The 26,555-nt window shown below is 29.5% G+C and overlaps 1 protein-coding gene across 1 annotated transcript; it reads left to right on the forward strand.

The window, feature by feature from the left end:
* Window positions 1–23,296: 23,296 nt before the first annotated feature.
* On the forward strand, window positions 23,297–25,829 carry LOC100246094 (aluminum-activated malate transporter 2). The gene is made up of 6 exons (XM_002274811.5): window positions 23,297–23,708; window positions 23,822–23,962; window positions 24,079–24,351; window positions 24,517–24,629; window positions 24,732–24,875; window positions 24,992–25,829. Exons 1-6 carry the CDS (start codon window positions 23,429–23,431, stop codon window positions 25,547–25,549), a joined length of 1,509 nt encoding a protein of 502 aa, XP_002274847.2. The 5' UTR covers window positions 23,297–23,428; the 3' UTR covers window positions 25,550–25,829.
* Window positions 25,830–26,555: the final 726 nt, after the last annotated feature.

Below are 26,555 nucleotides of genomic sequence, written 5' to 3' on the forward strand. Positions count from 1 at the left end.
ATTCACTTTTTTTTAACAAATAAATAAAAACATGCCAATAGCATCATTCACATCAGGACTGACCATATATTCACATTCGTTTGCATTTTAAATCCAACAAAACGAAGTCAAAGAACACTAACCTTGCTTGCAGCTACCCTCTTTCACGGTTGTGTCACTTTTTCTTCCCAGTCTAGTTATGTTTGCTTCTTCGATCTGGCTCGTGTGTTCCTTCACCACAAAGAGTCACCGAATCAGCCTATGCGTCCTTTAGAAGTTCCACTCGGAAACGTGATCTCCATGTCTACAATTTTCTTCTGAATCTCATTAAAAAATAAAAAAATCCACCAAAATTCTTCCAGAACTCTCTTTTTTCTTTCTTTTTTTTTCCTCAGACGTCTCCCTCTATTTTCAAGCTCTCCTCTCCAAAAAATCCCCCTCTCTTTCCTTAATTGTCTTTCTCATATTCCCCAAAAAAAAACCTAAATCCCCTTCATCACGTCTCTCCTCCTTTTTTTGCATGTGAGTTGACTTTTCTTTCCTTCTATGAATTCCCTCTGCTCTCTTTCTTGCAAAATACAGTCTGTCTATTCAATATGCCACCTCAATTCTTCCTAAAATATATCATCTCTTTTTCTTTTCCATTTAAAATATGCTTTGACCCAAAACACTACTGAATCCTCCTTCCATCATCACGTGATTCTTTTTCCAAAAGACAAATTACATTACCTTCTTTGCTGCTCATCATTTCTTTTTTCATACATAAGCTGAATCTTCCCCATAACATGGCTCCATTCATTTTTTCCATATGTCTACTCTTGGAACCAATATGGTAGCTACCCACTCCAAGCTTCACATCATAGGCACTTTCTTATCTTTCTATTGGCGGACTTCCTACAAAATTTCAAAGTTAATAAAGTAATAGTAATAATAATAATAATAATAATAATAATGAAAAATTTTAAACAAAATTATTAAATTAAACTAAATAAGTAAAGACAAGTATTAGGGAAAAGTGATAAAATAATAGGAAAATAAAATAAATGAAGAAATATACAAAATAATAAATAAAATAAAATAAGCAAAAATATAAGGGTAAAAAAAATTCAAGCAATGTGATTTTACAAAAACGAGTCTTGCAAGTCATACAAGCCATGCAACCATGCAAACCATGCCCATGCAAAAAATGATCTAAATGGGCCTAAGGTGCCTAAATGGGCCTAGAATGCCTAAATTGGCCTAAGGTGCCTAAATGGGCCTAAGGTGCCTAAATGGGCCTAAGGTGCCTAAAAGGGCCTATGGTGCCTAAATTGACTTAAGGTGTCTAAGTGGGCCTAAAGTGCCTAAATCGTCCTAGGGTGCCTAAGTGGGCTTAGGGTGGTGCTTAAGTAGGTCTAAGGTGCCTAGGGTGTATCTAAGTGAACCTAAAGTGCCTAAGTGGGCTTAGGGTGACGCCAAATGGGCTAGGTGCGTCTAATGGGCTTAGGGTGTACTAAGTGGGCCTAGGGTGCCTAAATGGGCCTAAAGTGATCTAAGTGGGCCTAAAGTGTCTAAATGGGCCTAAAGTGATCTAAGTGGGCCTAAAGTGTCTAAATGGGCCTAAAGTAATCTAAGTGGGCCTAGGGTGACTAAGTGAGCCTAAAGTGTCTAAATAGGCCTAAAGTGATGCCTAATGGGCCGAGTGTACCTAAATGGGCCTAGGGTACCTAAGTGAGCATAAAGTGGCTAAATGGGTCTAAAGTGATGCCTAATGGGCCAAGTGTACCTAAATGGGCCTAGGGTTCCTAAATGGGTCTAGGGTGCCTAAATGGGCCTAGGGTGACTAAGTGGGCCTGAAGTGTTTAAATGGGCCTAAAGTGATGCCTAATGGGCCAAGTGTACCTAAATGGGCCTAGGGTTACCTAAATGGGCCTAGGGTGCCTAAGTGGGCCTAGGGTGCCTAAAAGCTATCCTAAAAAAAACAAGAAAAGCCTAAGTCTAAGTTAGGGCTGCCAAGGGTCACAATAAGAGGTCAGATAATCCCTCAACCAAAGTCTCTGAGGTGGCTTAGAAAAGATAGGCTACACGAGTATTAATGGGCCACCAGGGAATTGCTATAAACGACATGTGCGAGGAAGACAAAATGGAGGGTCTACAGTAATTCATCTAACATATCATCTAAGCAAGGAATAGGATGGCGATACTTTACCGTTGTGTTGTTGATTGATTGGCAATCAACACACATTCTCCACGTCCCATCCTTCTTAGGAACCAAAATCATTGGCACAGCACACAAACTCATACTTTCCTTTACGTACCCCTTTTCCATCAGCTCATTAACCTGCCTTTGTAGCTCCTTTGTCTCTTCAGGATTGCTTCGATAGGTTGGTCGGTTTGGAATGGAAGCACCAAGCACAAAATTGATTTAATGTTCAATTCTTCGAATAAGAGGTAAACCATGTGGAACTTCCTCGGGAAAGACATCATCAAACTCTTGAAAAAAAGAAACAACTAAACTAGGCAAAGACGTGTCAAGTTTGTTAGAGTTTAAATATACCTCTTTGTACAAAAGTACAATCATTAGCTAATTTAAAAACATTGCTCTTTTTATTTTACTCGCTTTTGCATAGAAATTTGTTTTTCTCTCTGCTTTTCTCTTAGACCGAATCTGTCCTTTTGTTTTCTCTCTCATTTTTTTTTTCGCCTCTCTTATTTTTTTTTCTTTCTGATTTTCACTTGTTTTCTTTTTCTCACTCTCCTTCTTTAGACCACTGTCTTTTTGTAACCTCACTTGATCTTCATAGACCCCCTTTGGTGACAAAGGGACTAGAGTGATTTTTCTTTGATTAATCACAAATGAGTATTTGTTGGTGAAACCATCATGCTTAACATGTTGATCAAATTGCCATGGCCAGCCTAGTAACAAGTGTCCAACTTGCATTGGAACTACATCACATAGAACTTCATCTTCATATTTCCCGATAGGGAAGGATACAAAAACATGTTTAGTAACCCTCACCTTACCACTCTAATAAACGAACCCATTCCATTTCTATCCCCATAAAAGAAAATCTGAAATATAATTATGAAATATATCCATCACTTTATTTATGTAGATGATCTGTTATAAATCCAACAACTATCAAAGCTTCAAAATACATCTACGAAGTTAAGAGAAAATCATACATATATAGTGTCATGAACTTCTCCCTTCATTCGATATAAGATATTACAATCACCTATATCCTGCAACAAATAAGGAAAAAAATTCTTCACTTTATATATGTACAAATTTCTTTTAATCTTATAGACTCATTTGGAAGTCAGATGAAATATTTGGGCCTAAAGTGAACAATATATGCTCGAAGCAAAGTAAACAAGAGATGTTTATCTAGCTCTATGATTGCAAGACACAATGAAAACATTTTGTCTGTATGGATGATTAATTGTGATATCTTATATTGGATAGAGGAAAAAGTTCATGATATTATATCACGTATAAACTCTCCTTTTAACTTTAACTTTATAAACTAATTTTAAAGTCGTAAGAACTTTTTAGATTTAAAACAGACAATATTTATACGAAATGAATTGTGCCAATGAAAAGGATTAAGATAATATCTACACGGGACAAAAAGGATCATTACATGACTAAGTCAAATTAAAAAAAGTCTGTACTCTTATTCTTACTCAAAGATTTGAGTCCCATCATTAGGCAGGAAGGACCTTGTTGCTTTGTAGAGATATTATTCCCAATACATTCCACTAATGAAAGTCGATTTTTGCGACAGAATATATTCAAACCAAAACTATTTTGGACTGTCTAATCAATATGAGGGATGTTAGAGTACTCTCCACCAATCGAAATGAAGGAACCTGCCAGAATATATAACGATAAATGGTTTATACGTTTTGGAACTTTGCTTGTGTAACATCATTGCATTTTTCTAGCAATCAATGGACGGCGGGCAGGGGCGGGAAGAAACCAAACATATGGTTATGTTTCATTATTCATTATGACACATTCGTTGAGCGAACAAAAGAGCACAAAAATACAAATATAGTCCACTTGGGCAAAGAATATGGATTTGTGATCATCAGTACAACAAGCATTTCCTCTCTTTTTTTTCTTTTGTTTTCTTTTTTATTCTTTTTTTTTTTTCAGTTTAAAAAATTATATGCTTTATGTTTTCTCATCAAAATGATGGAAACCTTGTTGATATTTCATTTTTCTAATAATGATTTTAAACCAAATCAAAATTTAAAAATTATTGCAAGTTTTTAGATAAATAAAATTTATTTATAAAATTTAATTTTGTGATATTCTATATTAGATTGGCGAAAAAAGTTAAGTTAATAATCTACTGAATGGAAATTAGGTTATTCATTTCCATCTCATTACTTTATTGGTTAGCACGAGGGAATGAAGATTGAAAATTGACAGTTCATTTCTTTTCTTCTCCATTCTCATATTTAGATAATCTAAGAATAAAAATAAAATAAAAAATGACTTCAATGGAAATGAAATGTTATTATAAGTGAGATTTCAATTCATTTAAAATAAAATATATTTTGATTCCCTTTATACAAGTTATTTTTTTAAATTACTTTTGAAAAAATTAAAACCAAAAACTTGTTTGAATAAATTATTTTTAAAAATAATTTTTTATTTTAATTTTGTGAGAAGAAATTGCAAAATCAATTTATATAATATAAATTTGATTTAATTCAAGTTTTATTAAAAATAAACATAATTTTATAATTACAAATAAATTAAAAAATAAATAGATTTTAATAAAATATGGATAGTAAAGTTATAACAAAATCATAAATTATATATTTTTATAAATATTATAAAATTTTGACTATTAACATCCTCAAAAAAGCATAAATGATTTTTTTAACAAAATAAATAACAATAATTTAAGATTGATAATTGTGAATACTATTTTATTTTAAATCAATTTAAAAATAAATAAAAGTAATTTTTTTTAAGATATATATGATTCATGATTTTCATTACATGCATATATTTACTACCCAATTAAAACAAAGTATTTTGAGAATTTTATTTAAGTTATTATTAATTAATTGGTTAATTTTTTAATTCCAAATTATTCGTAAAAATTAGAACATTTATTTAAAAAATTAAGGTATTAATTACGCATGACTTAATTATTCTTAAAAAAAATTCTTGTTTTTTATATTTTCCTTTTTAAAAAAAACCGATGAAAACAACTTTTACTTATTCACAAAAAATAATTATCTTTTGTTTTAAAAACTATTTTTAGAAAACAATAATCATACAATGCTATAAAAAAAATTTTAAAAATGGAATATTGTTTTTAAATCACACAGTTAAACAAAATTTTCTTATTTAATTAAAAAAAAACTCTCAAAGGCCCATTTTTAATCAAAAATAAAAATAAAAACTATTTTAAACAATTGAAATGAAAACAAATAATTGTTTCAACCTTATATTCCAACATGCATCACATAATAAGGGTGGTTTGGTACATGGGAAAGAGAAATAAGAATGAATATTTCATTTTCATTATTATTTGTTATGGAATGGAAATGAATTTGCGATTTCATTTTTACTATTTAGATAAACTTATGAATGATTATTTATTTTCATTTCAATGTTAAGTAACAATAGGAATGAAAATGAAAATAATAATAATAATAATAATAACAATAATACCCTTATATTTTAAAAGAATAAATTTTTAGAGATTTTTTTTTTTTTTTACTAAATGATAAGACTAAAAAAAATAAAATATACTTAATAAATAAAAAATTAGCCATAAAAACTATATAGCCCTAATATACAAATATTCAATTATTCTTTTCATAACAAAATTGAATAATTTGTCATACCTAAGACACTATAAAATTATATTTTATAATATATATATATATTCTCAAAGCTAACAAATACTTTTCCTATTTTCAAAAGAGAAAATAAAAATTCAAACTTCATTCTAATTTTCAGTAAGCATTATATCCAATAAAATCCACAACCCTAAAATATGCAAATATCCCTTTATACTTTTATCAAAATTTGAATAATTTGACATCCAAAGCTATAGAATTATATATAGCATTTAAATTCTCAAGGGTAAAATATTATTTTTATATTACCAACATTAATAAAAATCTCACTTATAAATAGGATTTGATTTTCGTTTGAATAATTTTTTATTTCAGTTCTACTTTCATAAAATTTATCATAACATGTGAATAAGGGAGAAAATGAATAAAACATTCATTCTCACTCTCCATTCCCATATACCCAATATCCCTTAATTGAAATCATAAAATTATTTCAATTTAAAAAAGGGAGAATTGTGTTTTGAGCCCATTTGAGCCCAAAAATTAACATTTGGTCCATATATCATGCATATTTAAGCCCAAAACCCAAACAAAGTATGAAAATTAAGATGAAGGATATTGTCTTTCATTAATTCCTAAAATACCCTTAACTCTTACATAGGCACAAGTGAGTGTGAATTTCAATTTTTTTGTGTTTTTTTCCCTTTTTTTTATTCCCTATTAAGTATTACTCATTTCTAACTTTTTTTTTTCTTTTTCTTCCAATCTATATTTCAATTTTATGTCAAATAAAAAGTAATAATGTTTTTTTGTTTTTCATTTTTAAAGATATTGAATCTTTTTGCTCTTATTATAAGCAATGATAAAAATTTTGGGATTTTTCATTCAAATATTTTTTATCTTTTTGTATTTATCTTTAAGTTTAATTTTAATTTTTTATTTTAAATTTATATTACCCTTTCATTTATATTTTTCTCTTTTTTTTATTATTTTTTATATTTTCTACATTAACCATATTTAAAAAATTTTAAAATTGACTATCACTTCACTTTATTATATATATATATATATATATATATATATATATATATATATATATATATCCTTTTAGCTTTTTAATTTTTAATGTTTTTATTTTAAAATTTTTAAAAAGATAAATTTATTGAAAAAAATAACTAAGATATGAAGTTCTAATATTATATTAATAATTTTTCTTATCTAGATAAACTAATGCAAAGTATTTTGACTCACAAGAAGAAAATTGTCAATACAATTTTTTAGCTAAACTTTAGAAATTAAATTTCAAATAAAATATATTATATAAAATTTTATCTAAAAATTATTGAAAGTGACATTTATTTTTTTTAAAATTGACTTTCAAACTTATCTAATTTTTTACTTGAAAGGTAATAGAACATGTTTACAAAAATAAAAAATAAAAAAATTAGTTTTTCATTTTTAAATAAATGAGTATAAATGTATTAAAAGAATTAAAGATAATCTTAGTAAAAAATTTGATAAATATAATTATAATTTTGGGCTAATTTGCAGTGACTTTGACTTATAGGTAATATCCTAAATTGATTATATATTCCCTATGGATTAGGTCACTATTAGTGGAAGTCTATAGTAATATGTATTCTTAATAGAGACACCATGATATCTACTGATCTTCTCTGTTGTTCAAAATACTAAGCCTTTTACGTAGCAACTCTAGTAATGAAAAATCAAAGAAATAGTCACTACAACTTTTGTAGTACTCCGGGTATCGTACTTAGGGATTGGCTTATGAAAATTGTCAATACTAAGATAAATGAATTGCTTTTGTTTGAATCCTAAAGTGAAAAAGAATGTGTGAAGTAACTTTAATGAAGTGAAACTAAGTAAAAGAAACTAAATTAATAAAAAAAAATGGATATTGATTTTTAATTCAATTGATTCAAGTCCGGGGCTTTCCATAATCTAACTTAAGGTATAGAAATAGAGAGAATAAGAGTTTATTAAGTAAAGTGATCTTAGGGTTTTAGGGTCTTTGGCCGTTCGCGATCAACTTGAGTTCTATAACTCAAACTGCATCCAAAACCTAATTTTTCTTTTTTCTTTTTTTTAAAACATATTCCTAAAACCATCAAATGAATCAGATTGATTACTGGTTTAAGGTTTGGCTTCTAAGCCTTCCTACTCCTTATAGCTTTGTTTTGGGGCAAATAACGATAGGGAAGACCGGGATAACTAATGATCAAGAGTTACCAAGAATCACTAGTATTAGGTAATAACCTATCGTATCATTCCCTAAACTAACTCACAAGGATAGGATAAAAAAATTGATAAATTGTTATTCAACCAATAATTAATCTCATTGTTATAATGATTTACCCATTGTCCCTATAGGTTTCCTAACCCTTCAGTTTTCACGCTTCAAGCCCCAAGTTGACTTTTTAGCCTCTCATGGGGGTGACGTCACATGCACAATCCATAATATGCTAAAAATCCATAATTTAAATCAAAAGAAACTAAAAACAATATATTCAATAAAGAAGAAAAGAAAACAAACCAAAGTTCTCGTCTTCTTTCCCACAAAGTTATCAAACTCCTAGAAAATGATCCAAGATCTAAACCCTAGAACTAAGAAAGTTTATATAATATCATCAATCACCTAACATGTATTACACTCTCATTGGCCACTTATTACAACAAATTACCTAAAAATGACTAAAAAAATAATAAAATAGTGATTTCTAGTTGTGTGGGACCCACTTAGGGCGGATAAAGTGCCCTAGATGTAATTCCCGAGGTAGAAGAGGCGATAAATTAAAGTGGCAATGGGTGAATTCAAAATTGGGGTAATTTCAAATTGGATTTCAAATTCATAAGTTGAATTTCGAAATCATTTCGAAATGACCCTTCAACTTTGCGTAGTTGTCTTCAAATAGCCATAACTTCTTCATTTAAGCTCCGATTTGCACACTGTTTAAAGCGTTAGATTCTTGATTTCTAGAGCTTTGAAATGATAGTATACCTAAAATGGACTTCAGTAAGTATTCCAAATTTGTCCTCAAAGTTAGAGTACATGTTGTCTTTAGATTTTGAGTTCTAAATTTCCATGCAACTTGATGAATCTTGCTTTATGCCTCATTTCCTATGTTTTCTTGTCTTTTTTCTTACTCCATAATGGTTATTTCTCATCTCCCAAACTCATGATATCCTTATCTTGCCTTTCCTCATGGTCTATGAGTCTTGACTCGCTTATTTTCTCATTTAACACTTTTTAGACTTTCAAAATCTAAAATGATTCAACTTGCACCCCTTTTTTTTTTTTTCCCTTAAACTTGAGATAAATCTCCAAAAATACAAGTTAAACTCATGGCTAGCGCCTTAGGATTGAGATAATGTGTCATCTTGGGTGATCCTAAGAATGTATATTAAGCAAACTAGCTATGACCACACTAGTTCTTTAAGTGGAACTTGACATAAGTTTTGGTAAGCTAAGATATGTTAATTAACCATACTATAGGAGGATTTGGAGCTCACGGATGGTAGAGGTAATCTTAAGAGATTGATAGTTTTCATTTTATTAGATTATGGACACTAGTTCATGAGAAGATTATATACAATGGATGGTAGGTCATAGACCTAAGCACTTAGTGTCTAGTGATAATATACATAGGGTACTTGAGTTTAGTTGACTCTTTGTAGTAGGAAGTTGAGTTAACTTCAAAATTGGATTTTAAAGGAGCTAGTACTGTCCTATAGGTCCAAGTGATCCTAGTTTGAGTTCATATACCTTGTTGACATAGTTAATGAGGGTTAGATTGGCTCTTGGTTTACTTATGTGCATTAGAGCATTTTGATAATTTCGTAAGATTGCCCATGAATTAGTGGACAACAGTTTTAAATTGGACTAATTGATTAATTAGAGCCCTATTGGGTTAATTAATCAATTAGGACTTTTTCTAGGCTAGATAGTGGAAATTTCCACTATCTCTATGCCAAAACTCAAGGATGAGTCATTGAGTGGAAGATCTCTAGGTCTTTGAGGTTGTCTTCAACATTTGGAATTTAAGGTTTGAGATTTCTTTTAGTTTTAAAGATCATTTTTATAAAATAAAAAAAAAATGTTATTATTTTTGTTTCATAGATTTAAGATGTCAATAGTATGATGAGTTTCTCAATACTTTCTATCTCTTTTTGAGGATACACCTTGGAAATGATGATATACCTTCTAAATTTAGTTCCTACTAAATCAATGCTTAAGACTTCTATGGAAAAGTGTATTCATAAACCTAGCTCACAACATGTGAGTGGTTAAGGGTGCCTATTTTCAAACCTTTGTCAAATACTTCATTTTTACAAATAAAAGGTTTACAAGCATTAAACTATGCTCTCTATATATATATATGACTACTCTAAATATATATATGTATATCTGATGCATAAAAAATTTGATGTCTTAGATAAATTTAGGAAATCAAGCCATAAATAGAGAAATAATTAGGTAAATATATCATGAGACTTTGATCAAATTGAACTAATGAAAATATGCTTAGGCAGTTCAATTATTTCCTTTAAGTAGTATGAGATTATATCCTAGTTGAGTGCTCTCGAAACTCCACAAGAACATGAAATGGTTGAAAGAAGAAATCAAACTATAATCAACATAGTAACTTGTATGATGAGTTTCTCAACTCTTTTTATCTCTATCTGTGGATATACTTTGGAAACAACAATTTGCCTTTCAAATTTAGTTCCTTCTAAATCAATGGCCAAGACTTCCATGGAAAAGTTAATAGGTCATAAACTTTATTAGTTCACAACATGTGTGCATTTAAGGTTGCCTATGTTCAAAACTTTGTGAAATACTTTATTTTACAAAGAAAAGGTAAGAAAAGGTCTACAAGCATTAAAATGTGTTTGGATTTTTTTTAAACAATGCCTATTATATTTTTTCCTTAATACTTTTTTGGTAATTAATTTCTCTTTTTCCTTTTTATTTTGGATGATCCATACAAAGTAATCTAAGCTATATTGGCGCCAACCTTGCATGTCTTGCATTCATGGGCATCTTGAGAAATGTTTGTTTAGTCTATCTTCAATTTTCATGTTAAAAGAAAACATAAATCAACTACTTTCCATTTTTATTTTCCAAAAAACATTAATTTAGAAAAGACAAAAAGTAAAACACTAATTTCATATTTTCATAATTTTCTCTAAAAAAAAAATAAAAAAATATAGTAATGCTAAATATTAAAATAGTAGATATAGAAAATAGCAATGCTAATAGTTTTTGCAATTTGAGATTGAAAATGTTAAAATAGTAGTTATAAATTTTAGTGTAATACTCCAATACAAAATGCTAAATTATTAAGACATAATTACCCATTTTTATTTAACTATTGCTGCCATAATATATACCAGTGACGAAATGTGGCAGTGGAGCTTGGAGCTTGCGATGGACAGCAAAAGTGAACTAAGAGAGAGAGATGCTCGTTGTATGATTTTGGCAGCAGTATTAACTAACCCACGTGCGTTGAAGTGGAGAATCAAAACTGGCAGCTTGGTATTGTTTACTAATAAATTAGAAATTGACATGTAGTCAAACCTCGTGACCTTAGCTCGCTTCACCTGATGGTACGCGTAGTTCAAGGATTACAGTACAATAATGTTGTTAATTCTTCAAGCAGCACGGCCTAGGAACATAAGTACAAGTGTGAAAGGGTCTAGAGTCCAAATTTATAACTTGTCTGCTTCTTATTAAATTATTCTGCTATCTTCTGCTCTTCTCGTTGTCCAATTCATTTTTTTTGTTTTTTGCAAGTCGTTATTGTTGAAACTGAAGTTGAACCACGCAGTTTCGTACTTTTAAGCCTGTAAATAATTGAACTGCTTCCATCCACCAACCATACACCCAGATTGATGGATATTTTACCGTCTGGATGGGTCAATAGTGTTGTTTCCACGTCAACGCATCTAAGGTCATGTAATGTGAATTTTTAGGTAAGTCCCCAAGCCCTCCTAGATATTGCAAAAAGTTTCCATTTTGAGAAAGAGGCTCCAGTAAGCCAATTTCTATTTTGTGAAGGCTTGGTGATTAAGTTTAATGCCTCCGGTCAATATATTAGATGTACAAGATTTGATTTTGATTCCTTAGAATATTTTTAATTACTTTTAAGGTAGAGAATCAAGGTAAATAAAAATTCTTGTATAGTAGGAAATCTAGAATAACCCTTGACCAGTGATCGATAAAGAATTGAATCTTCTTAAGTTTAACTAATAACGTACCTTTTGTTTTCTTTAAAACTAAGAAACCCCATGCCTAATCAATTTTAATACAATTTGTTTGACTATGTTCAATATTTTGTTTCCCAAAGTGAATAATTACATCTTGGCTAAAATGAAATCAAAAATTCTTTTCAAGATCTTTATGCCATCATTTGCCTTATTTGGAAACATCCCTTAGTGAAATTAAAAAACTACGGGAAAAGTATAATTTTCCATAAATGGTGTACAATGCCGCCATATCAATTATTTTTTTTGGTCATCTTAGCTCTCACTGGACTCTTCTTCTTCCAACTTGATGTTACTTCAAGTAACTTGCAGGACCTTTTATTCTTTTTTAGGCTAAGACAATTAGCATTAATATATCACTTTCTCACAGTTAGATCAAATTAGGTGTATTAAGACTATTCTTTTTCCCTTATCTTCGTCCTTAATGTTTCCTTTTGTAGAGTCTTAGAATTGTTTTTCTTTTGAAAGCAAACAAATTTCCTAAATTTTTTAGCAAACATGACAACTTCAACACTAGTTAAAATGGGTTCTTTCTAGGAGATTTAACCTCTTGACTCTCATTTGTGTAGTTATTTTATTCTATATCTCTTATAAAGAGATCTCAAAATTTAAATTTGCTAACTACCTTGGAGTCAAATATTTTTTCACCAGGAGTATAACTTGAATTCAATATATCACGAGGTTCTAAATGGAAATCAAACTTATTCTCTTTCATTCTAATACTTTCAAAGCAAGAAATTAATATCTAAATTATAGATAACTTCACATTAAAAGTGCACTCATGTGTAACAACCGAGATATCACAACACTTCTTTAGTATATTTACATATTGTTATCCTACAAAATTAATTAGGAGTCACACCACTAGAAGTGCAATAAAGGGCCTTGGATGGGATTCAATGTCTTCATTATCACATTTGTCCTATTTTTTCTATGTTTGGTTTCACTAGTGGACTACCATTCTTATCCGTACTTATGAGAGTTTTACCCCAATTCTACTTAGTTCCAAACTTCCACGTGCGTTCACCTTGCATTTCAAGGAAAAAAATTATTTCAACTTTGTCATTGAGAGCTGTTATTTTTCATCAAAGAATGATGGACAATTAATTGATGATCTCATTCTCAAAGGTTCCATGAGTCAATAATTGAAAGCAAGTGAAAATTTTAATTTTTACAATTTTAAACCTACTTTGATACTAATTGAAAATATGATATTCATGGTTCAAGGGAACTACTTAAATGGGAAAAGTGTAGAGAATTAGATAGTCCAAAAATTCAATTTTATTGATTATTATCAACTTCATCTTGTCTGATTAATTTGTTTGTGATTAGAAATATAGAAAAACAATAATAATACTAGTACATAAAATTTACATGGAAACCATATTAAAAAAAAAAACCTTCATAGGTGTAAAACCATGCATGTAGTAGATTGTATAATAAATTAATCTATGAATTATGAATATATATATATATATATATATATATATATAGTTTTACTTGATCTAGAGACTTAAGTATCTTCTCCCAAGGGACTTATTCAATTCAACACCTATACTTCTTTTTCATGTTTGTTTCATGTTGCAGATGCAAATCTTTCATTCTATTCTTTAATAGATTACCTTAAACCTATGCTGAAGTCAACATATTAATGTATCAACATATGCTGAACCAAATATTGGCATGAGATACGTTTTCCAACGAGGTCTCAAATTCCTTGATAAACCCACACATTTGCATGTGATAAGATATCTCATCCGGAGATTCGCTTGATAATTTAGATTAGAGGTGCGTTAAAAAATTACTCTCTACCCGATTCCAATCGATGGAGCATATGCATTTGACATATAATAAAGCAAGTCCAGCAGCAGATCGATGGCCGGAGTGGAAGCTCTACTACGTACAGCCATGCACCTTGAACATATTCATGTGCCAAGGCTCGGCATCAGAACCAGTACTGTTGGTCCAAAAATATGTATTTGCGAATTAGGTTTTAATATTTGGATGGCTTTAAATCTTTCAGTCTAATATGTGGTGCGCCTGATGCTTACAATATATAACAGTTATTAGGTTCTTCCTGCTGGACCTTTTGTCAATGCATGATAAAAATTTTCAAATCCGTACAACCTCACGACCACTACAGCTATATATGACCATCGAAAATCGAATGCACTATTTTTAGCACTAAAATATCATATGGTCTAAAGATTAATTAAATGGATACTGCTTCGACATGTGTGACATAAGCTAATTAAAAATTACATTCCTGCGCGTTGCTGACCTGTAATGGAAGTCAAAGAACATTCATAATGACAAGAAAATTAACAGTATAGAAAGAATCAAGATGAAAATTTAATTATAATATTAGCCAGACTCATGCGCTATGTTTGGTATATGGAAAAAAGAATGAAAATAAATATTTTATTTTGATTTTTTTAAAGGGAGAATTATATTTTAGGGGTAGATGGGCCCCCAAATTAACAAAAGGTCCGTGTAACTCTTCAAATTGAGCCCAAGACTCAATGAAAGTATGGAAATTGAGTTGAAGGATATTATCCTTCAGTATTTCCAAAAATGTCCTTTGTTGATTTTGAGAAAAAATTAATATTTTTTAAAAATACTTTTATTTAATTTAATATTTTTTAAAAATATTTTTTATTTAATTTAATATTTTTAAAAAATACTTTTATGTAATTTAATATTTTTTTAAAATACTTTTATGTAATTTAATATTTTTTAAAAATACTTTTATTTAATTTAATATTTTTTAAAAATAAATTTATTTAATTTAATATTTTAAAAAATTGTTTAATTTAATATTTTTGAAAAAAAATTATTTAATTTAATATTTTTGAAAAAAATTATTTAATTTAACATTTTTGAAAAAAAAATTAATTTAATATTTTTGAAAACCACTTTTATTTAATTTAGTATTTTTGAAAAAAAATAATTGAAAAAAAATTATTTAACTTAAATTAGAAAATATTTTATGTGTGTTCTTAAAGGGTATATTTGTCCGTTACTATTTCATATCCTTTAACTCAATTTGAAGAGTTATATGGACATTTTGTTAATTTGGGAGCCCATCTACCCCTAAAACATAATTCTCCCTTATTTATAAATCTATTTATAGATATAAATAAAAATATTTGAGGAAAAAAAAATGAGAAGAAAGTTGTGTAAAATTTTTGTTGTCTTCAAACACTCAATCATTGATCAAATCAAGCAATATCTTTAACTTGGGAGATAGAATGAGAGGATTATATATTTTATATTTTAAAAGAGAGTACCCACATTCCTTTTCTTTTAAATATAAATTTGTCAAATAATTTGTGGATACAATTTTTATTTATTTGAAAAATCTTTCATGGTTTAGTTACATTTAGTTAAAAAAAACCAGAAATGACAATTTCGATTAGAAAAAATTTATATCTCAATTTTATATATTTTCTAAATATTAATTTTATAATTATTAATAATTTTTATTTGGTAAATATTAATTTTAAATTTAAGTGAAGTTAAAATTTTAATATTAATCTAATTTTTTTTAATTATTATACATATGGATATAATTATTTTACAAAAATATTATTTTTATCCAAATCAATGTAATTATCTTATACTCTATTTCTTTGGTTTTTCACTCTCACCCTCCAAAAGGATTTTTAAAAAATCTTTTTTTCTTTTTGAAAAAAAAATTATTTTTCCAATTTCCAAAAATAAAAAATAAAAAATTATGTGTTCTATAAGCATCTAAAGATAGTAAAAATAAATTAATTTAAAAAATGTGTATCTACTACCTATAAGTATTCACAAATATCCAATTAAAACACAACCTATTAATTCATCCATCCAAAACTTCAAACAAAATAGAAGAAAAGAGCTAAATGAATTTTTAATTATTCATGTTACAAACACCCATATTTTTTCTACAAAGTTTATATAAATCAAAGTTCTAAATGATTTTAAATTATTAGATTAATAAATATAATCACTATCATGTACCTATGTTTTTCCCTCGTTTTTTTTCAAGAAAGGTTTGTTGGTCTCCTTGCTTGTTATGACCTATACCGAAAATAAATCACAATAAATAAATAAATAAACACGAGCAAAGAATATATTCTTGCAATAATAATAATAATAATAATAATAATTATAATAAATTTAGCAAAAAAACTAATATCTCTAGATTCAGTGCTACCTAATGTCACCACCAATTCTTCTTAGAAAGAAGGAAAATTTTGAATCTTATAATAGGTTGGATTTAATTGAATTAATGAAAATTAGAAAATTTTCATTTCTTTCTATTATCTCACCATAATCAATCAAGGTATAAACCAAATGAATGGGTTCCAAAAATATCATATCTATAATAGTCAAGAAGAATCAATATCAAAAATTGATCTCAAAACAATAATCATGAAGAATCAATATGAAAAACAAATTCCTTAAAATAGATAGTCAGATATATGATGAGAATAAATTAATTTTTTTAAATAAAAAAATATGAAATGTGTCCTCTTATTGAAATGAAATAAGTAACAATATAACAATTTAGATTAGTAACCTATTCATGATTGAACAATGATAATAAGAAAATCTACATACTTCTCAAGCCATAAAATATTTATGCAACAACTCTTTCAATAAGGATTCTTCATCATTTTTCATTGATCGTATGTCCTTCATTTTTCAAATATAATAAAAATGAATCTATATACATTATACAGTGATAAACAACCAACAAAAAAAATGATTGAAAGAAAATAAGAGAGTGAAAGAGAGTTATTGTCCACCTGATATGAAGAAATGAAAAATGGGATTTGACACCTAGTTTTTGAAATTTTTCTAGTAACTTGTTGGTATGAAATAAATAAGAATAATAGATAATGGGAGATGTAGAAGCACATTAGAATATAATGAGATGAGCATAAAACAAGAGTAACAGATAAGAGTAGATAGATAAGAGAAGACATAGAAGCACATTAAAAATTAAAATTTAGTAAGAGGAGCAGAAAATAAGAGTAATAGATAAAAAGAGACATAAAAGCATATTAAAAATTAATAGAATAAACATATTTAAGAGGTAAATAAATGAGATAAAAAGATTGATTCTAACGTTTTAATTTGTTAATATTTATTGTCTTTTCACAATTGAAATAGAAATTAAAAGGTCATAATAGTTTTTAAATTTATAAAGGATCAATGATACTTAAAAATAATTTTTAATTAATAAACTTACAAAATTAAAAGGAATTATAAGAAGGAAAATAAAAACACAAGAAATATAAAATAAGTAAATAATGACCATTAACATTTATCAAGGTAATTAGAATCCAAAATTCATATAATTTATTTTTAAGAAGGTTTTTACACAATAAAAACTCAAAACATAAATTATTATTATTATAAAAATTTTTGGAGAGAAAAATGAAAAAAAAAATTCAACAATAATATTTAAAATTTCATTTTAAAAGGAGAAATATTATGTAAACTAATTTTTTATTTAATAATATTATAGAATTGAATAAATGTTTTTTTTTAAAATTTGGTTTTTAAAAAATAAATTGTGCTTTAAATTTGGGTTCAAAAAAAATCACAACATTAAATATTTGTATTTTTTTATTTTTAATAAGTCAAAGAAAATAATGTTTAAAATAAAACAAAAAAATATTATCACTTTTTTAGAGAAGAAAAACAATATCATGGTGAAATGTTATTTTTAAATTAAATTATAACAATTTTTTAAAAGGAAGTTGTAGACCCCTCTTTGGTCCGGGATTATCTGGTTTTCTTATGTCACCATTTGGAGGAGTGGGGAACCTCTTTTTGCCAGGAGCAAGCTGCATGGGTGTGTGGCAAAGACATGACTTGCCATGGTGGTAGTTGGGAGGGGAAGTCTTCAGAGAGACCAGCTATGAAGTAGTCTGAGAAGAAGAGAAAAATGGGAAAAAAAAAAAAATGAGGAGCAGGTATGTAGAAGAGATATCTTGGAGAAAAACAGAAAGGGCTGAAAAAGGAAGGAGATTTTGAGGGGAAGTTTTTAGAGAGACCAACTATGAGGTAGTTTGAGATGAGGAGGAAAAGAGTGAGCTATCTTAGAAAAAAACCAAGCTAGATTGGGAAGTTTTTTTTTGGATAAAAATTTGGAGAGTGGGTGCTTTGTTTTTGGGGAGCTTGAGAGAAAAGATTGGAGCAGAGCAAGGGGAGCTACGAAGTAGTCTAAAGGAGTTGGACTAAGAGAGGGAGCATCGTATGAGCGAGAAATGAACAAAAACTGAAGGCTGGAGTTGAGTGGATTTCGGGTTTAGAACAAGAAACAAAGGAAGAGCTCGCCAGTTTTGTTCGGAGATCTTGGACTTCTGGAGGTTTTCAGACCTAGAGGAAGGTGTCATGTCCATTAGTAGCTCGGTTTTTTTTTTGGAATGAGACACAGTTGTTGGTTTTAAAGGTATGGAAACAAATGACTAGCCCAAAAGACACAAACAAAGAACATAATTTATAAGAAGAAAAACTTATCAGCTGAGGCATGACAAACATTGTCCTTGAAATAGATCCACCCTCCTCGAATATAAACTCGTTACACTAGGGTACTAGTGGTCTACCTCCAAGATTCAACAACTAGATCTCGCCTTGGGTGCACTCTATAAGCAAGATGTGTACAACTCAAGTTTTAAAAAAATTCCTCCAAATAGATGTATGAAAAGACTCTTTGAAAAAATCTCTAAAAAAATTGTTATTCATATATAGAAAGTGAGGGGTGACCTACTTTTATAGGCCACTAAAAAAGTCCCAATGGGACTCTACTTGTAATCAGAGCATGACTCAAAGTGGAAGAGGATTATACTTATAAAAGGAATGAGACTCCACTAGTACAATCCCAATAGGACTCTTCCCAAAAATAAAATAAAAATAAAAATTATTTATACTCTTCCTACACACAGTCACTTGAAGCTAGGTTGACCTTGTTGAATGGGAGCACTCTTAGGTATGACTGTCATGAATCCCCTGTTCTTCTTCATTGTCATATGTTTTCCCTCTTCACTTTCTATATCTGTGGATTATTTAGTTGGGTATGGATGTTAGAAGATATGGATTTGTCTATGTTAATTTTCATATTGCTTGTGAGCTTATTATTTGCTGGTTCATTTCTTTTCTTGTGAGTTTGGCTTAAGAGCATCATAGTTCTATTTCAGCTTTATTGTGTCACCTAGACATCTTGTTACTGTCCTTACTTCCATGGATCTTATTCTAATGATCTCATTTTTCTAACCCACCATACCCATCATCATTGCCCAAGATGACCCCGATGTACCTAGAGCCACAATCTCCAGTTCATAGCCACCATCATCCTGCATAGCCCACACGACCATTACCTGCTCCCAGAAAAGGTCATACCTCATCATTTTTTCATATTTTTAATGCCAAAATTTAATTCTCAAAACTCTAATTTTCGAATAATTTTCCAAGCTTCAATTTTTGAATAATTCTCACAACTCCAATTTTCAAAGAATTTTCAAAACTCCAATTTTCAAATTTAATTTTTAAGAAATCTGATTCTCAAACAATTCTTCAAAATTCCAATTTTCAAAACTTTCATTCTCAAATAATTTTCCAAAATTCCAATTTTCAAATTTAATTTTTAAGAAATCCAATTCTCAAACAATTCCTCAAAATTCCAATTTTCAAAACTTCCATTTTCAAATGATTTTCCAAAATTCCAATTTTCAAATTTAATTTTCAAAACTTCCATTGTCAAATAATTTTCCAAAATTCCAATTTTCAAATTTAATTCTTAAGAAACCCCATTCTCAAATAATTTTCCAAGATTCCAATTTTCAAAATTTCCATTTTCAAATAATTTTCCAAAATTCCAATTTTCAAATTTAATTTTCAAAACTTCCATTTTCAAATAATTTTCCAAAATTCCTATTCTCAAATTTAATTTTCAAAACTCTTATTTTCAAAATTCAAATTTTCAAATTTAATTTTCGTAACTCCCATTTTCAAACAATTTTTTTCAAAATTCTAATATTTAAATTTAAATTTTGAGACTTCAATTTTCAAATAAATTTCAAAACTCTAGTTTTCTTTCAAATAGTTTTAATTCCACTTCAATTTTCAAATATATGTTTTTTTTTTTAAATTCTACAACTTTTCATCATTTATTAGGGTTTTAGGTAAAAAAATCTCGTTTTTAATAAAATTGCTACCTTTCCCTTTAGGTAAGTACTTTCACAAATTTTATTTGATTTTCAAATAATTTTTTGTTTCTCTTGATTTTAAATAAGTATGAATATGATTTTCATAATTTCAAAACAATGGAATTTGTGGGATTAATTCATGTAAAATCAATTGGGCTTTGGTGGGGGTCCAACATTCATGACGTTTTTTTCAAAAATAATTCAAGTGAATTGCATGATTAATATTGTTTGATTTTGATTGGTTTTGTGTGAGATATTTTACACTTATCATTGTGTACTAATTTTGTTTTATGATAGCGCTTTATTACCTATTGCAAAGGAATGCTCTCACTCTCACTTTGTTTATTTATTCATTATCATGACTTACTTTTGATCTATGATCATTTTAGTATCCATTAATCTCCTAATTAATTGTCATGCTTGTTTTACCTTATTTAATAGAAACTCATTTTTAGGGGCTTAGAAGGGTGATACGGTCTTTATTGTACCTTCCTAATAAGTAACCTGACCCCCAAATTTAGGTTTGGTTTTTTACAGACTGTCTTTTCCAAATAAAGAGTCACATTTAGAGTTTTATTTCTTATTTTGTTTTCTCTTTAAAAATAAAACAAAAATAAGTGGCGACTTCAAGTCTTTTCTAAAAATCATATTTTTCATCAAATAAATAAAAAGTAAGTCACGTCATCGAGTGGGATGCATCGAACGAAATGGGGTCCACAAAAGTATTATTATTATTTTTTGTTTTATGTGTTTAAATTTTTTAAAAAATTAATCATCTAATCACATATAATAATATAAGAATATTAGGATATAAGCTTGTATAACTGAAAAAAAAAATGTAATTTGATTTTTAAAAAGATGTAATTTGGATTCCAAAGATTTTTTTTTTTTGTATTAATCTAATTTGTATCTAAATTTATTTTTTATTCAATAAATTAAGAATAAAAAAAAATTATCTTAATCAATTAAATATAATAATAATGAGATATAAACACATATAATAGAAATGATATGACTATTTTTGGAAAAAAAAAGTGTTAAAATACTTTGTACTTTTATATGTAGTATATATAACATGTCTAAGAAATCTTATTTAATTTGGCTATACTCACTAGTACAAACTTCAATAAATAACAACGATGACTATTTATTAAATAACAAAAAAAATGAATTAGATATAATTATGTTAGTTATACTTAATTAATTTAATAAAAAGTAATTAACTATTTTTTATTTGAAATCTAGATTTTTTATTAGATAATAAATCTATGCATAAAATTGTCATGATATTACAATATGTTTTTAAATATAAATACTTAAAAGTTTAAAATTTTTGCTTTATCTTCTACTAAATTATTTTCTCATATTTTTTATTAAATAAATAAAACAAATTATATAATATTAAAATTATGAACTAAATAAATAAAAAATAATATAATATTAACATTATAAACTAACATTCCATGTATCTTGCATGTGGAACCAAACTACTATTTATGAAAATTTCCAAAAATATAATGGTAAAAGCAAAAAAGGGAAGACCAAAATAAAAGATGATAAATGAGTGAATTAGAGTCATGTCATTTCAATGTGTCGAATCTAGTCGGCATGCATCATGTCCAGCATTAACCTTAAATTTTATATTATTTATGATTTTGCCATTGTATGACAAGACCTTTAGAGAAAGTGAATGAGAATTCCGTAAATATGTTAAAAAAAATAAAAAATTAAGGTTGAAAAACTCACAACAACAGTGAATTCTGACTTTTATTATATAGTATAAATATTTATGAAAACAATTATAATATAAATTTTAAAATTTTTAATTTTTTTTAAAAGACTTCAAAATTTAATACTTGAATTGAAAAATGTTTTCTCCAAAGATAATTTTGGATTTGATTTCTTATAAATTATTATAGGTTTGGAAATAATTTTTTGATAAAATATTTTAAAAAGAAAAATATTAAGATACCCAAGTAGCATTTATTGAACAAACTATTTAGACCATTGAAATGCATATAATGAGAATTAAACCATTAAATAAGCTATAGAGGAATAAAATCAAGATATATGGATATAAATAATAACATCAATTCAAAAATAATAAAATAAAAAATTATATATATATATATATATATCATATAATTGATGGTGTCCTTTCGATAGGTATGGAAAAAAACGTCATTCCAACCTGTGACCCGACCATTTTAAAAGTTCACACGTGGATATATATATTTATATATAATTGGTGGGTGTTTTATTTGATAGGTATGGAAAAAAAATTGTCTTCATTGTGTTTTTTCGATAGGTATGGAAAAAAATGTCCTTGGATCCGACCATTTTAAAAGTTCCCATGTGGATGATAATTTGGTGGGAAGTCTACATCCATGATTTTTTTTATTAGAAAAAAGAAAAACTTAAAATGAGTCAAAACTCATGTGTACCAGCGATGATATTCAAATATATTTCCTATTGGCTAATTATGTTAAACGTGTATAAGAAAAATATATATTGGGAGAGAAAAAAAATGCAAATAAACATTTGGAAAATAGAAAACGTACACAAAGTCTTAACCGACAGATCTGCATCAAAGCTCATATCAACTAACACGTGGCTCCAAAAACCCAATAACCTTTATTTCACCCCTCCTACAAGCCTGGAACCTTCCTTTACAAACCGCGTTTTTACCAGGTTGATTTTACAGACACTGTACGCGCTATTTCTGAAGCTCCAGAGGTAGCGGTGTACAGCTAATATTGCTACAAGCCTACAATTTAATATACGATAAAATATTACGGCACCCAAAAAGGGATCCAAGGCTTTTAGGTCCTTAGACTCATCTGTGAATTTAAATTGAATACCAACTCGAATCTTTGCTGTATTACGGTAGCGGCGAGTTGGTGAAAGCGACACCCTTACACATATGCGGTAAAAGAAGGCAAAACGTGTTCCCCCTCCGTTATTTTTTGAACCCTCGGGCCCTTATATATCCTTACTCGAACATCGAGATTCACCTATTCCAAGGGACCCAGACCACGTTGTTTCCCCCCACTCCTCTCAATATATGTCTCCCACGCAATAGTATTTTCAAGGACAAAAAGACTTTCTTCATCACTCACTTGCAGAGACATAGATCTGGGCTGGAAATGAGCTCTGTGGATCATGAAAGAGCAGGGTTCATTGGTCGTGGGTGGAAGTGGCTAAAGGGCTCGATTGTGAAGTGTAGGGACAAGGTGGTAGAGGTTGCCAGGAAGACGAAGAAACTTGGGCAGGACGATCCCAGGAGGATTATCCATTCTCTAAAAGCGGGTCTTGCTGTCAGCTTGGTATCGTTGCTCTACTACTTCAAACCTCTTTATGGCGGTTTTGGGGTGTCGACAATGTGGGCTGTTTTAACTGTGGTGGTAGTATTCGAATTCTCTGTGGGTAAGTTTACTACTTCAGGGGCGTCTTGCTTCATTTATAGATCATTTAACAAAGAGAATAAATAAAAAAGCTATGAGACTAATGGTTTCCATACTTTTTGATTTATTTGTCAGGAGCAACGCTTGGAAGAGGTTTGAACAGGGGGTTGGCCACAATGTTGGCTGGTGCTCTAGGTGTTGGTGCTCATTATTTGGCAAATTTACCTGGCAGGACAGCCCAGCCCATACTCTTGGTGCTGTTTGTTTTCCTTCTGGGTAAGTATAAATACAAATACTATGTGGCCCGCTACTTAACTTCAACCTGCTCCACTCAAATGTTTCTTGAAATAGCTTGCGGATTAATTGACTAATGGAAGGACCTTGTGATGCAGCTGCAGCGGTGTCATTCGTAAGATTTTTTCCTAAAATGAAGGCGCGATACGATTATGGGTTGCTGATATTTATGTTGACGTTCTGTTTGGTATCTATAACGGGCTATCAGGATAAAGAGGTGTTAGATTTGGCCCATAAAAGGCTATCAACCATCCTCATTGGTAGCTTCACGGCTGTGTTTGTATCCATATGCATCTGCCCAGTGTGGGCTGGTGATGATCTTCACAAGCTGGTTTCTGGCAACGTAGAAAAGCTTGGGAACTTCTTAGAAGGTACATCTATAATAAATTGGTGGTACAGAAGTATGTGAGCTTCACAAGCTGGTGCCCCAAATGAATGTGTAGATTACTTAAAATAAGCCCAAAGACAAACATTTTTTTTTTTTTAAACATTTTTATAAAGCAATTTTGACGACTAACAAGTATGTGAACTTGCAGGATTTGCAGGGGAATATTTTAAGGTCCCAGGGGATGGAGAATCGAGGGATAACAAAACATTTCTTCAAGGGTACAGAAGTATTCTCACTTCAAAAAACAGTGAGGATTCCTTGGTGAGTTGAATAAAAGCTATTTTTCTCTGTTTCATTCTCTAAGTCATCAAAGTTCATGGACTTGATCAAGTTACAACTTGTTTAAAATTTCTCAATTCGCAGACTAATTTTGCAAGATGGGAGCCTCGTCACGGTCGTTTCAGGTTTCGTCATCCCTGGAAACAATATCAGAAGATTGGATCCCTAACCCGGCAATGCGCCTATCACATTGAAGCTCTTAGAATCTACCCCTACCCTGATATCCAAGTAATGAACTAAACTCACTAGCTAAAATTCATTGCCCTCGGATTACTTGATTTAACTTGGCTAACAAAAAGCCATAGCATAAACTGCTTACTTACCATGTTGTGACATCCTTACAGGCCCCGGCAGAAATCCAAAGACAAATTCAGGATGCTTGCACAGAGATGAGTACGGAATCAGGAAAAGCTTTGAAAGAACTAGCATCTGCAATCAAAAGCATGACTAAACCATCCTCTGTTAATACCCATATTGTAAACTCAAAAACTGCTGCCAAAGTCCTCAAATTTTTGCTTAAAACTAGTTCTTGTGAAGACTTTGTCCTCTTGGAGGTAATGCCAACCGCTATGGTAGCTGCACAACTAGTAGAAGTCGTCACTTGTGTGGAGAAAATTGCTGAGTCTGTTCATGAACTAGCCTCGCTTGCCCATTTCAAAGATGCCAAGCCCGAACAGAAACCAGCACTTGGGCAACCACAACAACTTCAGCAAACAATGCAACAATTCTCTGGCATAGAGGGACCTCATCATATCATTACAATTAATGGGTCATCTGCAGTTTTACCAGAGGTGTCCATTCAGGAATGTGGAACTGTGGTACATGTTACAAACACAGACATTATAAAAGGCTCCAAAGCTAAAACAAACGTGCGGGAGATGAGGCAATATCTTTCATTTTAAGGCAAAATGTTCATCATGATCTTGACTTTTGATATCTGTTTCAAAGGTAAACAGCTGCTGCATTGTAGATTTGATTCTACACTTGCAGAGAGAGAATGCCATTTTCTAACCTGGATGCAATAAGGAAATAGTATTAATTGGTCTCAAGTAAATTGAATTATGACCCACATGATGATGAGACATTAGCGGAAGAGTCTGTTCAAATTTCCTTTCCCTCCTGTTGCTTTTATGGTGCACTTATATTTCAGCTGTGTGATCAAATAAATGTTCTGCTTTAATACTTGCAACTTCGCTTACCCTTTTTCCAACTCCTCAAACACATGAAATCCCTTCGAAATATTTCTTTGTATTTGAATTATTTTTAGCTAAACCAGGAAAAGGGAAATAATAATTCTGTCTTTACATCAGAATTCACAAGGAAAGCAAAACTGAAAAGAAATACATACAATTTGAAGAGACACAAGATATCCCAGGGATGACATCCCCATGAGTAATTATGAGGTTAGTGATCAATTTTAACTTATGATTATGGTAATTTTGTTAAATAAAAATTTAATATTTATTCTAAGGAAATATCAATTGTGGGTATAACACTACATTCTAATTAGAGGGATGATTGGTATTGATCATCGAGTTGAGTATTTCATAATAGGTGTACTAGTACATATGATTACACATTGGATAGGACCTATGGCGAGTCATGATGTTAGATTATTAGGTAGTTATGATTTAACTGAGCTGCTATACTTTATGGTGTGTCAATCTTGAGAGAATACTAAGTTTATACTAAAGTTTGTAGTGACTTTGACTTACAAGTGAGATGTTAAGGTGGTCATATATTCCTTATGGATTGAGTCAATGTTGATAGAAGTTGATAATCACACGCATTCTTAATAGAAGCATTAGGATATCTTATAGAGTTTTGGGGTAGAATATCCCCTTAGGTGATCCTAAGGAAACGCGTTCAAAAAATCTATAGTTGTAGTAATTCCTTAATAGAAACTTG

The sequence above is a fragment of the Vitis vinifera genome, chromosome 6 (assembly GCF_030704535.1).
Source record: "Vitis vinifera cultivar Pinot Noir 40024 chromosome 6, ASM3070453v1".
Taxonomy (NCBI): Eukaryota; Viridiplantae; Streptophyta; class Magnoliopsida; order Vitales; family Vitaceae; genus Vitis; species Vitis vinifera.